Genomic DNA, 16,997 nt, shown 5'->3' on the forward strand with positions numbered 1-16,997 from the left:
AGGGGTCCCAGGTTCAAACCCTGCTCCCGCCAAGTGAACTTTGTGGTGGACAAACACCGTGTACGTGGGTTTTCTCGGGGTTCTCCCGTTTCCTCCCACTTTCTTCATTCCACCATTTCATTCATTTCTCATGATCACCGTCTCCTTTAGCCTAACCGGCACAACCGTGGGACGTAAAACTCAAAGATTTCATTTCATTTCCAAACAACCATTTATGCAATAAATTGCATTTTGAAGGAAATGCTAGATAAGGCCTTATTCAAGCCCACTCTTCAAGTAATTGATCCTCCTCTCTTAGGGAAAATGTCATGTTGATTCGTGCAGAGACCAGATGATAATTTTTAACCTCGAGACAAGTTATTAGTCTAGGCGAGAAATGTGTTTTCTTCCTAATATACCTGTCTGTAACCTTAGTATCTCGGTTCATGGTATGAACATAGAAACTCAATACCGTGTAACTTAGATTTACAAACCAAATACTAACTATGCATATAAATGTTTTTCTTTCCTTACGAAACATAATTTAATGTGAGATCTTGTAATTTGAAATTTAAAGTACATGTTAATACATTAAAGACACACCTGCAATGCCACACTCACCTCTTTAAGAGTAGGAGGGAAATTGACGTATCACCTTTTTTTGCTAGTACTCTTGGGTTTTTTGTTTGTTTACACAACTCATTATTAGCTTCACGCCCTCCTTATCATGCTACCCACATGCCTACATGCATACCAATCACTGCTGCAAAAATGATTTCTAAAGTCTTCACGTTCCTCCTTTGAATTATTGACATGTTCTTATTGTCAAGTTATTACACTAGGCACGTTACAATATCTTTAAGTCAAGTAAGTATTAAACAAGAGCACTGAAACACACAGCCTATGGATGTATAATCATGTAGTTATACTTCAGAAAACTTAAAATTTCAAGTGATGACAAAGTGCTTTATAATGACTTTCCAACAATTATTGTTCCGTTCTGATCTATGTGTTAAACGCTATAAGCTTAAATAACTAAATATGTCACTTTAGCTTAATATACGCCATTATGAAATATTACTAGGTGAACTTAAAAAAAAAAAAAAAAAAAAAAAAAAAAAAAAAACTACCGTACTTCGATGTAGTGAAATTGCACACGCTTTCCATAAGCCTTTCGTTTCGAGTTGAACAATTAAAAAGAAAACAAGAAATGAAAGCTCTGCAATATTTCCATGTGCGTGCAAGCGCTTCATATACGCTTTTCGCTTCAAATTGAAGAAGCTCTACTGTATCTCCATATGGTGAGTCTGCACTCGCTTTCCACATGCCTTGTTTTTCGAACATATTTACCTTATTTCCACGTGATGACACTGCACACGCTTTCCATATATGTTCTTCGTTTTGAGTTTAAGCTGTACCGTATTTCCACGTGGTGGCAGTGCACTCACGTTTTAGATACCTTTCGACGAGGTATAGGTTTTTTATAGTCTGCCGAGTAAAAGCAGATGAGTTTCGTTTCACAATGTGAAACCATGGTAGGTTTTCCAAGCATGCGAGAGCTCCTTCGTGGCTAAGCGGTTAGCGTATGCGCCTATGGCGTGGAAGACCCGGTTTCTATTCCCGGCTGGAGCTCATGTGGTTCGGATTCCACGTTAATTAGTAGGTCCACGTCTCATATAGCCACGCTGCTGAACGGGACTTTAAACTCAAAATCAACTCAACTCCAAGCATGCGAGTTCAATACTCAAACTTGCAGCAGTACATCTATTATTACTAGTTGGAATAGGGAAAGACGTACGCAAATACCTGTTCCTTGAACGCTGAATCCAAATCAAAAAGCCATTAATTCGCTATATCTTTGATATTTTTGTTCTACAGGGTGTCCATAAAGTCCTACAGGAAACTAAAACTCTATAACTTGGAAACTACGTAATGTATTAACAAATACTTTCTGGCGTACTTCCAGAAAGGTTCAAAGTTTTGTTTCAGGTAGTTAAGGTTCATCGCCAAACATCCAATTGTGCACCATTCACGTCCAAACACTCTTGCAGTATTTTTGGGAAACCAAGAATTGCGTACTCGTCTGGAATGTTCAAAATCACATTAGTTATTTTGTCCTTGAGATCGTGCAGATTAGCTGGCTTCTGCGAATACACCTTGGTCTTCACGTGTCCCTACAACCAGTAATCACAAGGCGACAAATCTGGTGATCTTGCAGGTCAAGGTGTGGGTCCTCTTCGGCCAATCCATCTCTCCTTAAATTCTTCGTTAAGAAACTGTCGAATATGAAGGGCATAGTGCGGCGGTGCCCCATCCTCTTGCAGGTGGACCTTATTAATGATGCCTAACGTAGTAAGTTCTGGCAAAAGGAATGTCTATAGCATGTTCAGATAATTATTACCATTTACCGTCTCTTCCTCGAAGAAAAAAGGGCCGATTATGTGGTCCATTGAAACAGCACACCACACATTGACTTTGGGACTACTCTGCTTGTGCTCCTCGAAGTCACGTGAATTTTCCAGCCCCCAAATTCGGCATTTGTGCCTGTTCACTTTCTCGACACATGAAATGTGGCTTCATCTGAAAACAGAAATCGAGACAGTAAGCGGGTAAGCATTGACTCACAGACTTCCATTCTCATGTCACAATCTTCTTCTATCAGCTCGTGCATAAATTTTAACTTATAGCGCCGGACCTTCAAATTCTTGCGTACGATCTTGTGTGACGTTGACTTCGGTATTCCCAGTTCCAATGACCTATGTTTAACCCTTTCTGTAACCTGGGTTTTGAGGGTATTTTTTTAGACTTTCAGTCAAGCAACTACTGCATCGTCACTATTTATCCTAGGATCATGGTTCATACCTCATTCTCTTCCGAATAGAACCGGCTTTCAAATGTATGCTCATACCATATACCAGGAGAGGGGAAAATGATGTCAAAGAGAAAATTTCGGAGGGAATTTTTTTCACACTTTGGGCCCTCTGGAACGGCCCTGTGTGAACGTAGAGATCTAAAAAAAATCTGATAAATAGTACTTGGTATACTAAATGTGTGAGCCAAATTTCAAGTTTCTATCTTGAATACTAAGGGCGGGAGAAATTTTATCAAGAATCCTCACAATACCCCAAATTACCACAAAACACCATGATCTCAGGTAAAAAATTTCCTGAGACATCTCTATTTACTCTAGGACTATAATCCGCCAATCATTCTCTTTAGAATAGAACTGTCTTTCAGGCGCTACCATTCACGTGTCTCTATCGTGTATCTAAGGCGAGAAAATCCCGAAAAAGGGATTTTTTGGGTCTAAATATCCCTTTTTTCAACTTTTAGCCCCCCTGGACCCCCGTTTTAACGCAGAGATCTTTAAAAAATCTTATAAATACTACTAGGTGGGCTGAATGTTTATGCACAATTCCAATTTTCCAGGTGCAAAAGTAAGTCCGCCAAAAAAATATATACCGACAATGTCCCATATTCCCGTATACAGAGGGATATTTTGTAAACATTCCCTGAGACATCCCTAATTACCCTAGGATCATGGTTTGCACATCATTCTTTTCAGAATAGAACTGCCTTTCAGGCGTTACCACTCACATGTCTCCATCATGTATCTAAGGTGGGAAAATCCCATGAAAGGGATTTTTTGGTAAAAATATCCTTTTTTCAACTTTTAGCCCCACTGTACCCCCTGTTTTAACACAGAAATATGAAAAAATCTGTTAAATACTACTCGGTGGACTGAATGTTTGTGCACAATTTCAATCTTCTAGGTGCAAAAATAAGCCCGCCAAAATATAATGAACATAGGCAAAAAAGAAGACATATAAAAGGAAATATATATTTAAAATTATGACGTCATCACCTCCTATGTCTGGACGCAGGAAGGTGTGAAACCATACGTAACGTGTTCTACAATGCCTCTGGACTTGAAAAAAAAAAACGGACGAAAAAGCTCAAATAGAAGAGTTATAACGCAATGTACCATGAAACACCCGTATGGTACAAATTGTACCATGGGATCCCCAAACGGCGACTTCATTTGACTCCTGGCTACGCTGTCTGCAACGTGTGAATCACATTGTCACTCGTTCCTGGCCTTCCACTGCGTGGTAAATCTGACACACTTCCAGTTTCTTTGAACTTCTCGTACCACCTCTTGATACTTGTTTCTGCTGCGGGTGTTTTCTCATACGTTGTTCAGAACTTTCTCCGCAATGAAACGCAAGATTTTAATTTCGCAAACCACAAAACACGTTGTGCCTTTTCTTAAATGGACGACATCTTAAGTCATGTGATTACCAGCGCAAACGTCATCGAACATTGTGGCCAGAACAAAACTTTAAACTTCCCTTCTTCCAACCCCAAAAATTTATACACTTAAATGTAACGGTTTCGAAGTTTCGGAGTTTTAGTTTTCTGCAGGACTTTATGGACTCCCTGTATAGAGATTAATATTGGAATTGGGAAGTGTTAATTGATGTTTATTGCATCCGCTTGCAATAGATGAATAAAATCAAAAGTGACACATATTCTTGCAGTACTGAACTTATATGTTAAAAAAAAAATCCTACTACGTTAATATCTATTTCCACTTTATTCATTATCCGATCAGTGTTGTAGAGTGAAATCATCGATTTTCACCACTTCTGTTTTGAACAGATAAATAAGAGTCGAGACAAAATTCAGTTTCGGAACGCTGTATCTGTATCAAAATAACGTTTTCGACATCTCTTATCATTTTGATCTATGGAAATGACAGTTGAAACCGGAAGTACTACTATTTTTTAAAAAGAATTCTACTTCGGTAGAGTGTTGCAGGTGGTGATGGTATGTTCTCTTGAGACATTGAATCGATTACAAAAAAAAAAAAAAAAAAAAAGTGTTTGTAGTTATCTTTTCGGTTTTTGTTCTACATGGCAATCAATGTTGAACTCCAAAACGGTTACTTTGAACCACATCCGGTTGAAATATACAGTTACCGGAAGATATGAACCGGTAACTGTATTTCCTGTGCTATATTTGATTCCCAACTCTGAATTTTTCCTGTACTACAAAAATTGCTTTGTGTAAGTATGAATTTTCTGACAACATTGTACGTTGTCAATATCATCAGGAAATAATATACGTACGTTGTTCGTTTCTTTCTATAAATATCAAGTATATCGCTTAAAGCTTCGCATATAGCGAAGATGACAATTAATACACACTCTCACTTTCAGTTGAATAATTATTATGATCTTGGAAGGTGATGGTGTTGATATTGAACTATCATCTTAGCAGTGGTAGACAAATTGAGCAATTTTAATGGCATCATTTTTTGCTGTGTACACTTTTATCAATATTGTTAATACTTTAAATTATTTAATAAGATTTTAAAAAATACGGGCAAGATTTAAGTACAAAGTTTATACGAAAGTTTTCTGGTATATCAGGTATATCTTTTAAAAGGAAACGTATTAATTTCTTGTCGCTCATCTTATGTACAATTTATTGGTTTTATTTGTGCTTGTGTTATATCATTTATATACTTCATAAATATGTTAAAGTTCAAAACACCATATACACAGTTAATATTTTTTAAATGTCAATTTTTATCTGAAGTAGCCATATCCAAGTCCAGCGCCTGCAAAGATGCCTCCTGCTAATCCTCCACCACCTATGCTTGGGTACCCAACACCTATAGGTTGAGCACCGTATTGTGGAACTGGTGGCTGAATCGCTTGATATACTGGGTTAACGGGAGCATATTCACCATATGCAGGTTGAGGTACATAAGGTGATCCACCATATGGTGACCCACCATAGTAGCCACCGAATGAAGGCTGCCCATAATAGCCTGGATCAGAGTAACTTGCGCCAATAGACAGTCCCAAATCCAAATCTTGGGTGTATGCACTGCGCACTGCAGCCAAGAGAACAGCAAGTATGATTCCCTGGAAAGAAGAGAAAGCGAAATTATAATAAAAGCTGTGAAAGTGTCAAGTGAAATTATTCCAATCGCTATTTCAGTGATGGATATCATGTTTAAATCATGGTTATATTGACGTGATATGGATAAGTTCTATTATATTGGCTCCGTTCCAATTTTATCATTGTTAAAAGAAATAAACGTTTTCGCCTTCCAACTACTGCAATAATATCGTTCAAAACAAAATAATTTAAAGCACGATTTGTTTGAAAAATATGCGGAGAAAGCCACAAAGTTCTTAACGTCTGCAACAAAAGATCTGAAACTCTAATCGTAGCCGCATTAGGATTTATTACTTGTAGTGGATGAATATAGCTAGCTAAAATTTCTTGAGGAGAAGTTTTTTTCCACAGGGTCAGATAGCTCGCGTGTGACTTTGGTCCTGGATTCGATCCGCGGTCGAACAGTGCATTGAGCGTATGATGGTGATCCGCATTCCAGATAAACCGTAGACTCAGCTCTTATATAACTTCGATGCTGAAAAGGAACACTGAAATTCAAAAAAGAAAATAATCATTCACATGTATTTATCTTTGTCTCTTTTATCAGCAAAACCCTAAATTTGATATTCATTTTGGTTTCCCAGTAACTTAACAGTGTGAGGACTGTTCAAATCCTCTCCCCGTTACATCAATTTTAAAATTTCAGAAAATACGGCTTAAGTGTCAGTCTTCCACTTCGAACGTAAGAAGTTTTTGTCTATAATAGCATTGAGAAGTGACTATGTAAATACATTATGCGCCCCGTTGCAATGATGATCATAGGCGGCGTTAGCCTTTGAGTGGCCTAGGGCAAAAGATCCACAAGGGCACAATATCAAAAGTAAAAGTGTTGACAATAAAATATTGCTCATCGAAATAACATCAGAAATCATAAAATTAATCTTGATTTCAGCAGTCTTTGTTTACAAATGGCAATAAAAAAGAAAACTTGCTTAAGTTAAGCAATATCTCGTGTACAAATCAAGAATAATGGAGTAGTGCTTGCTTCTTAACAACTTTAGTTAATTTTTTGCTTTTCTTTTTGCAAATGCATTATGAATACTTCTTCCGAGATAACTGATTTGTATGATGTTAGGTACTCAGATACTGATTAATATGTATCCTCTCTAAAATATATTTCCAGCGCAGTTGTTCTGCTTGAATTTGAATCTGAGATATGCTGTCGATAGTTATTCTACGTTTCAGTTCTTTCTCGAAAGCAAACTAACCCTCTTTGTGACGTTTGTTGCCTAGTTTGTAGATCTTTTATCCTGGATTCAATTCCCGATTGGAGAGCAATGCAATTTGAACATACTACGATAGTTCGGATTTCACCTTAAACGTAGATTCACGACTCATGTAGCTTTGTTGCTAAAAAGAGACGCTAACCTCTAATAAACAAACAACAACAATTTAACAAAATCATTCAGACATTCGCCGTATTCAAACTCAGGAAGAAGCATGGAAAGATATACAGGGTGGCCCAAAAGTAAGCATACATCCCTGCATTGATCAAGTATAACATTCTAGCTTATAGGGCTTTATTTGCTTCGGCTGTCTCGAGCTTAATATATAAGTAAAAATACTTTAAAACAAATAATAAAGTAACTAAGTCTAGCTGATGGATAACAATAAGAAATGATATAAAATGCAATAAGCTGATCAGTACAGTAGTGTATACCTACTTTTGGGTCACCCTGTACACTGTAAACCACAAACAAATCTAGAAAATTCAATCACATGGATCAAAAAGATGACAAAAGTACCGGATATTTTCTTGAAAATAGGAAGATATTAAGTGGCAGTAGGTCGATCATATTGCAAGAAGAAATTATGATAAGTGGACAAAAGTAATTCTTGACTAGATAACAAAAGACAAGTAGATACCTAACAAACGTCCGGGATTTATTTTACATATGTGAGCCAGGATGTTTCACTGTACAAATTTATTTTTAAAAAATATTTTCTGATTTTTAGTTGTCCTACGTAATTAGTTATGTTGTAAAGAGGTAGTGTGGGTTAAGTTAGTTCTGGTTCACATCTGCGGAATCTAACACAAACATCTGGCCCAATCTGGCCCAAGGTGACTTGATGAAAAGATACCATCTACTCATTATAGAGAAGACTTAGAGAAACATTTATACAGTAATAGATTGAGAATAGTTCAATATGTTAAATATGATTTGCTTTCAGAATATGGAAAACTTTGAGTTTCTCTATATGTTTTTCAATTCACTTTTGATAAAAATCAGGCTATTTGGAATCGTTGTCATTCTGATTAATTAATTCTTTACTATACTCCTTTCAGCACCGAGGTTCTATGAAAGTAGACCTATAGCTTAACCCTAAAATGCATTTTGATGCCAATTGGCATCATAGTGAATCAATAACAATAGCAATGATAATGATATTCTTAAAATGTGTACATTTGCGAAAAGCGCATGCCGATGCCATGTAGATGGAGTCAAGCTTTCTACCACGCAGTTTTCATCTAGTGGCATAGATCGGACAGAGAGTGTCAGAGAGCGTCAGAAAGCATATAGAAATCACAAAACGTGTACGTTTGTTACTTATAAATTTTTTATACAAAACCTTTTTTTGTTCCCTTAACATAATAAAGAAATCATTGCTTCACAATCTTCCATACCACATGGTTTCTGTTGATACTGATACTAAGCTCTGTTTTCACTAGTGTAATACGACCATGACATCTGCCTGTAGCTTGATACCCCACAAGTAAAAACATAAAATGTCATATTATTGGATAATATTTACATTTATCTAAGTAATATATAAAGAAAGAAAGAAGAAAATTATTTTCAACACAACCAAAATTCATTCGTGCAATAAAGGGTTAATGTGGGATCCGAACCAAGTCTCCAGCGCTAATCATGTAGCTAGAAAGGAGTTCTGTAACACAAATGGGAAAATCAGAAAGGATTATGACAATAATGGTCAATATAACAACGTGTTATAGAAATACACATTCTCCAGCAAGCAGAACTCTCAATTGCTTTCGCCAGCCAGCGTTTAAAATATCTATCTAAGCATGTTGCCGGTTATGAAAATTGAAAAAGCAATGTGACAAGATATTCTTTAAAAAACATAGGAAGGTGTGCAATGTGCAAAGTTGCGCTTATTTTGGCATAATTCCTCCCATTCGGTTGGTAACATTTCTTTTTTAATCTAAATTACCAGATTCTCCCAGCAGCTGAATGCTTTGGCTAGATTTCCTTGGTAGGTACTGATCTACAGAAATACTGCAGGATCAGTTGAAGACACCAAACATTATATTAAGACAGTGGTGCTCAAACTTTCCGATAACGTGAACCCCCTACTCATTCGCAAAGTGATCTGCGAGTCCCGTTGCAACGCTATCTAAACTTTCATATGATCTTAAAAAAAAAAAAAAAAAAAAAAAAAAAAAAACTAATTAGAATTACCAGTAACAAGAAAAAGATTAAGAAGTATAATGCAATAAGTAATTTATTCTAAAGATACGATTGTTTTCTAGTGAACGAAATTTCAATTACAGTAACTTTCAAGACATTTTTTTTTTCTAAAAGAAATCCACTTGATAAGCAATGCTCTCAAATGTGGAGTCACTAATGTGAGGAATGAAATTCTTTGTGTTTTTCCATAATTGTGTTGAAATCTGGAATAAGTTTTGTCACCATCAATCTTGGATTCGAGTCCACATTACGATGATTTCACTTTAGGGTTTTAATATTGCAAAGAGCAGAAAAGGTCTCCTCACATAAGTGGTAGAAAAAAGCATCAAATGTGGCAATGTCTTTTTAGATAACTCATTATACTCACAACGCATACGCAACCAAAAACTACGAAGTTCATTTTCTTTGAAAACGTTTTTCCATGAAGTATTGCAGGGTAGTTCCAATAGCTGATCTTGTTTTGTGTTGGAGAGATTCATGCCTTGCATGTCATAGATTTCTGCATCAGAGAAAGGATTATCAATCCAACCATTATCAGATTGTGAGACAGGGAAATATTCTCGAAAACTTGCAACTAATGCTATCAAGTGTCCTACGAGTGTTTTGTGCATTTCACTAGAGTTTTCTACCTCAACAATCAATAAAATCTTTGAGCACTGAAAATCATGAATACTTATTGTTTTGTACTCGTACTGCCCACAGCTGCAGTTTCTTAATCTTAAATATACTTCTTCCATAACAGCTGTGCGTTCCATTTTATTACAACACTTTCCAACTTTTAGGTGTCGCGGACCCCACTTTGAGAACCACAAGGGAATCATGGGAATATTTTTATTCGTCGTACATGTGTTGATGTTCTCCAGATGGGCTATACATAGAACTAATCGATTTGACATTAGGGAATTTCTAAGCTTCTGAATTTTATTGAACGACGCACCATTTCCTGTTCATAAAGTTCTTTGTTTGTTTGTTCTTTTAATCAATACTATTACTCTGAAACACGGAGCTCTCCATGCACTGCACTCCGGGCGGTTGTCCGGTTCACCCTATCACTGATGATGATATTGACATAGAAACACATATTGCTGTCAGTACTGAGTTGGGTGGATTTTGAGTTTAATGTCCCTTTTCAGCAGCGAGGCTATATGAGACGTGGACCTACTGATTAACATAGAATTCGGACCACATGAGCTCTCCCCGGGAATCGAACACGGGTCTCCCGCGTCGAAGGCGCGTATATTTATACTAGAAGTAGTGAATATTATAACTATATTTTTTTTTTTCTAAATTTTCTTCGCCATCATCAAAATATGAGATGTGATGTATAGTTTTACCTTTATTGTTGTACCGGTACCTTATAATTATAATACATTTTTTCACGTCTTTAACTACAAAAAAAGACGGCAGCGACTGTGTAGGATTCTGCAAACGTAATATCCACATTGCTTGTTTGCAATTAAATTACGCTCTCCTTAAGGGAAAGAAAACATATCGTTTCTCTCCAATTAAATCCGAAATCTCAGTACATTATATCCATGACCAGAGTAATCTTTTTCTATCAATGGTTACAACTTCAAAGGAAAGCTGTCACTGTATAATACTCTATATCAACACAATCTAAGGGAAGACAATCATCCTACTGAACATATAAGACAAAAGAACATTGTCAATAAATGTGAAGGAATACAGTATAAGGTATTAATACTTACTGCAGGACTCATTTTCCTCAAGTAGCACGTTATGTCTGTAACTTACTAGAAAACTGAAGTGACTAACTGATCACTCAACCTCCTATTTTAACGTTTTACAACTTGTGAATCACGCTGGGAAATTTGTTCACATTTTCCTACATTCCATTTAAGAAAAGTTTAAAAGAAAAATCTAAGAGTATTCTTTATAGTATCTAATGGTATTCGTGTATCTCGTAGCCTTGTGATATATTATATATATCTTCCAATTAGCATAGTACTTTATTCATTTGGGAATAGCCCAGGATTATTGTCTTCTTTTTTTGAACTAACTCTAAATGCATAAGTTTCCAAATACTTTTAACACATGTATAAAAGTTATCACACATTTCAAAGAACTTTATTAAAAGAAAAGATGAAAAATGAGCAGGAAAGGAATTAGTTGTCCTTGGATTTATCTCAGAAGGTCAGTTACTCGCTCTTCTTCCTTCAAATGAAAAACTATATTACAATAGGACTGCGGTTTGTTCGTTTGAACATCCTTAAGTAGCGCTGTGTTTCCGTAGTATTTGTGCAGCAAGGTTAGCACTAATGCGTTAATTAAATAAATAGTAAAAGCTTTGTTATAAACCAGAGATGAAAAAGTTCCTAGGAAATACATTATATGGCAAAATCTAAAATAAATATTACTTACAACTACACAAGACGGTAGAACACACACAGAAAAATCTGATCACTATATTGGTTGAAAAATGTCGATTTCCTACCATTTCTGAGATAGATTTTTGGATCAAAAGAACCAATATATTTTAATAAAAAACTTTCTTGTACGCCTTGTACAGGGTGTTTCAAAACAACACCGACAACGTTTGATAGGTGATTCCTGACACCAAGATAATACAAAAAGTATAGACCAACCTTGGTGCACAAATCCTTCCTTTCGAATTTATAGGCTGCCGAAAACATGAAAAAATGAACTTTAAAGGTCCATAGCTCCACAACTATGGGAACTACTGTAATCGGGTCAAGACTTCACTTAGGAACTAGTATGTGCCCTATCCAAATATCCAAGTTTCAGAATTCTGCGGTACTTCTGCAAAAATTTCTAGAGGGGTAGTTGGTGAGTGCTTCAAATTATATGCCCATAGCCAAACTTCACCTATAAAAATTGTTACGTGAGTACCTTAGGATTCTGAAACATGAATTTTTTGCGCACATATTAGTTCCTAAGTAAAGCCTTAACCCGACTAAGGCAGGTCCCATTGTTTTGGAGCTATGGGCCTTTAAAGTTTATTTTTCATGTTTTCGGCAACCTATAACTTCGAAAGGAAGCATTTGTGCACCCAGGTTGGTCTATACTTTTTGTCTTATCTTGGTGTTAGAAATCACCTCCCAAACGTTGTTTTGAAACATCCTATATCTGGAGAACTACATATAGGGTAGCCAAACCCAAACTATCACTTAACTCAGTATGATGTGCTTGTTTCGTAGAAAATACGAAAACTCGATTTAGAGGCAGTTCAACAATTTTGTCCCTCCTGATACAAAAACTAATAATTAGGCAAGATCGCAATCTTTTTTGGGGGGAGGGGGTCATTTCTAAACTTCTTGGCAAAGATCGCAATTTTTTGATCCATTTTTTTTATTTCCTAAAATTCTTGTTTAAAATATTGTTTTTTTTTTGTTTTTTTTAATATTATAGGCCTTCTTTTCTCTGTGTAAAATGAAACAATACTCCATGCCAAACTCAGTTCAATAATGTACGCAAGATTTTATAAAAAAATATTGGCGTAGTTTGGAAAAGTCATAAGACACGAGACACCGAAGTTTAGTAGGTTGCGACGGACAACTCCATCACTTTTGGCCTATGTGATGCATGATGCTTCAGCGGTTTATCGGAAGTGACACTCAGGGATGAAGTGACATTCTCTTTGATGTTTAAGTCTGTACAATTTCTGCATTTGGGGCTCAGAATATTACACGTGATACCAGAAACTCATTTGAAGTTGTCTTTAAGAAATGTGAATGTAAACAACTTGAATGTTTTTGAAATAGTTCTGAAGGCTTGAAACAAAACCTACTGATGAATAGAGAATGGAAAGAATGATCTTACTAAGGTCATATAAAACAAAATTTTTAGGAATGGTAAAAAAATGGATCAAAAGATTGCGATCTTGGTCAAGAATTAGTTTTTGGATCAGGGGCCACAACATTTTTAAACGGACCCTATATCGAGTTTTCGTGTTCTCTTACGAAGTAAGCACATCATACTAAGTTAAGTGATAGCTTGGGATTGGCTACATTATATGTAGTTCTCCAGATATAAGACGTACAAAAAAATGTTCGATTGAAATATATTGGATCTTTTGATGCGTTTTTGGATCAAGGACCACAGAATTTTTGAACGGCCCTTAAATCGAGTTTTCGTATTTTTTTACGGAATAAGCATATACTGAGTCAAGTGATAAGATAGTTTGGGTTTAGCTACACTACATGTAGTGCTCCAGATATAAGGCCTACAAGAAAATTTTTGCCTGAAATATATTGGATCTTCTGATCCAATAACTTGTGATCTTAGACGTGGAAGTAAGTATCGGATACAGCTGAAAAATATGCAAAGATTTCAAAAGAAACCATATTGCGAACTTTGTTCTATTTTAAAGTTTTCTATTCTGTGCCCTACATTGAAAATATTGAAATATTACATCAGCAGTTTCTTTGTGGTTGGATGTTATTCAATTAGGAAGAGTTTAAAATCAATAAATGTGTAACTACTGGTTGCAATAGAATAGAAAGATCAAAGGTAGAACGTGATCACCTAGTAAAATTATACGATTCTGTCAGAAGAGGAAATCTAATAAAAGGCGGAAGTTTTAAATCCATCTTTCTGCCAAACCAATAACGCTCGAGTAACAAGAATTTGCATTAGCACTTATTTTGATATGTTAAAATAAAAGGGAGAGAGAGATCGTCTGTCCCCATTCGAACGTTTGCTTGAAAGTTTGGTGAAGATCATAGGAGTTTTTTTACAGGACGTACGACTATACTGTCTTTAGAGCATGGATTTTTTTTTGAAAGAAAATAATAAATAAAATGAAGAATGAATTAAAAAGAGTTGGAGAGTAACTGCTTATGTTTGTGACAAAGAAGTTTTTGGATCAAAAGATCCCATATATCTCAATCAAAACTTTTCTTGTACGCTTTATATCTGGAGAACGACATATAGTGTAGCCAAACCCAAACTATCACTTAACTCAGTATGATGTGCTTATTCCGTAAAAAAGTACGAAAACAATTTAGGGGCCGTTCAAAAATTTTGTGCTCCCCGATCCAAGATCCAATATATTTCAATCAACAAATTTTCTTGTACACCTTATATCTGAAGAACTAGTATAGTGTAACCAAACTTTTCTTGTATGCCTTATATCTGGAGAACGACATATAGTGTAACCAAACCTAAACTACCACTTAACTCAGTATGATGTGCTTATTCCGCGAAATATACGAAAACTCGATTTAGAGGCCGTTCAAAAATTTTGTGATTCCTAACCCAAAAACTAATTATTGGCCAAGATCGTAATCTTTTGATCCATTTGTTTGGATCATTCTTAAAATTCTTGTTCTCATTTTCTTCAAATAAATCACAGCTTATATATTGCATACCATATTACTCGCATAATTCCTTTCTCCATTTGAAAAACTCCCAAATTAAAACATTGGACTAATAATATATCAAGCTGCTCGTAGAAAAAATGATATATATAAATAATGTTAATTTGTAAATAATAAAATAAGCAAAAAAATGAGAGAAAAGAAAGTTGTAATCTATTAGACACATTGACTTTCCATTCTTCTCCAATATAACTGACAAGTGTAAGAAATGTAATATAAGATGCAAAAGGAAACTTTTAAAGAGAGTGGCAACCCATATACAGTCAGTCAGCAAACGCACTATATTACGACCTATAAAATTGAACACGTGTTTATGCTCCATTTGCATTTCTAGATAGCTTGATTTAAGAACGATTGCATAATTCATGATTAGCTTTTAAAAAAGAGAATGGCGCGTTCAATATTACAATTTGAGAGACAACCTATATTGAATTAAATTATGACCAACGGCCATAATAGTTTTTGGTAGCCGTGTCTGACAGATGCATTATGGAACTCTTTCGCTTTCAACATACAAAACATATTGCTTCCTCCCTTTGTTTGGAATGACAAAATGTGCTGACTATGATCAACGATACGTGATTAGATTACAGATATTTATTTAACTTCATCTGCCAGATAAAAATCTAATGAACTGTACTACTTCTTAACGGAATGAATTTCATATGAATTTGTGTTTGTAAAGAATTTAGTCATGTTGAAAATAATAATTGTGCATGTTCTTAAATAAACGTCTTTTAAAAAAAAAAAGTGGAAATACTTTTGTAACATTTTAACAGCAGAATGCCTGTTCTTCGCACGACAAGAATAAAGTTTATGTTAACTGCAATATAAGAAGTAACATAGTTTACATCACAAATTTTGTGTTATAAATTTCAAAAATTAGCATATACAGTATATTTGATTATTTTCATCTGTTCTATCTAGACAATTTTATAATAATTATTATTGTAATTTTTAGTTTAAGGCCCTACGATTATGTCTCGTGGGTTAAAAAGTTACAATAAAAGTTATTGTGTTGTTGAAATAAGAATGGGGAAGAAAACGGGAGAAACATCGATAAAATCTCATGAACAGGATGCTGTGCGATGTAAACATAAATGTTCTGAGATCGTTTATTACTGGAGATTAACGCTATGCCACTGAGTCACCATGTCCTTAATAATAATAATAATAATAATAATAATAATAATAATAATAATAATAATAATAATAATAATAATAATAATAATAATAATAATAAAATAGGTTCTATGCGAATGAATTTTGATATAAATACTTAATGCACGAAGCTGATGTATTGACATACCCAGAAATGTCGCAAATATTCTTGGTTTTATTACTAATTGAATCTCCTTTCACTTTTGTAATACGAGGTGGTCCTCGGAATCCTTTGGCTTTGTCCCATCCAATTGTCCGATTTCAATAAATTTTATTTTGTTTGAAAGTTGTATGTTTCTATATGTGTGACCAAAAATCAAAGCACTTGGACTAATTGACTTTTTTTTTCGGTAGGGAGTGAAAATTGTAAGTCAATCAGTGAATTTCAATGAAGTTGAAACTAGAACAGTCAACAAGTTCCTTTTCCTCCAGGGTTAGTCTATAGAGAACATCCATGATGAGATTCCGCAAACAGTAGGAATTCACATCCCATGCTATGCCAGTGTTACGAACTGGGTTTTCAAATCTAGGACAGGACATTTTGGCGCTGAAGATAAACCCCACCCTGGGAGACCCTCCATAGTGATTGTGCCCAAACCAGTTGAGAAGATACATGGCATGATTCTCTCAGTCAGATCAACGCGTTTCTACTAAGAAAAAATAAAATAAAAGATAAGCAGAGGATCTAGGTATCTCCCCTGAACGTGTTACTGCCACTATTCGTCCTTCAAATGTTTGCATGCAGGTCAGAAACATGTGGTGCTTGCTTCCAAAGACCTTTCGAGCAGGATGCCACTAATTTTATTTCATGTTTAGATACGGAGGATGAAACATGAATCTTGTATGATCCAGAGACAAAGGAACAATCCAAATGAATGTCACAATAGTTCTCCGAAACCAAAGAAATATCGGGTGCAACAGTCCAGTTCATAGGTTCTTGCTAGTGTTTTCTGGGATCAGGATGGGGCAGACTTTGCTGATTATCAACAAGGTAACACCATATTCGGGGTTTACTCTGCATCATTATTAGACAGGCTTCACTCCGAGCTGCAAAATAATAATAATAATAATAATAATAATAATAATAATAATA

General features: G+C 35.4%; 1 protein-coding gene across 1 annotated transcript; it reads right to left on the reverse strand.

Moving 5' to 3' along the window:
* Positions 1-5,361: 5,361 nt before the first annotated feature.
* LOC145694153 (uncharacterized) lies at positions 5,362-11,230 on the reverse strand. The gene is made up of 2 exons (XM_081770264.1): positions 11,093-11,230; positions 5,362-5,915 (listed from the first exon to the last, which is right to left on the reverse strand). The coding sequence occupies exons 1-2, from the start codon at positions 11,102-11,104 to the stop codon at positions 5,574-5,576; spliced, it is 354 nt and encodes a 117-aa protein (XP_081626390.1). The 5' UTR covers positions 11,105-11,230; the 3' UTR covers positions 5,362-5,573.
* Positions 11,231-16,997: the final 5,767 nt, after the last annotated feature.

Source organism: Thermobia domestica, chromosome 9 (genome assembly GCF_964235325.1).
Source record: "Thermobia domestica chromosome 9, izTheDome1.hap1.1, whole genome shotgun sequence".
Taxonomy (NCBI): Eukaryota; Metazoa; Arthropoda; class Insecta; order Zygentoma; family Lepismatidae; genus Thermobia; species Thermobia domestica.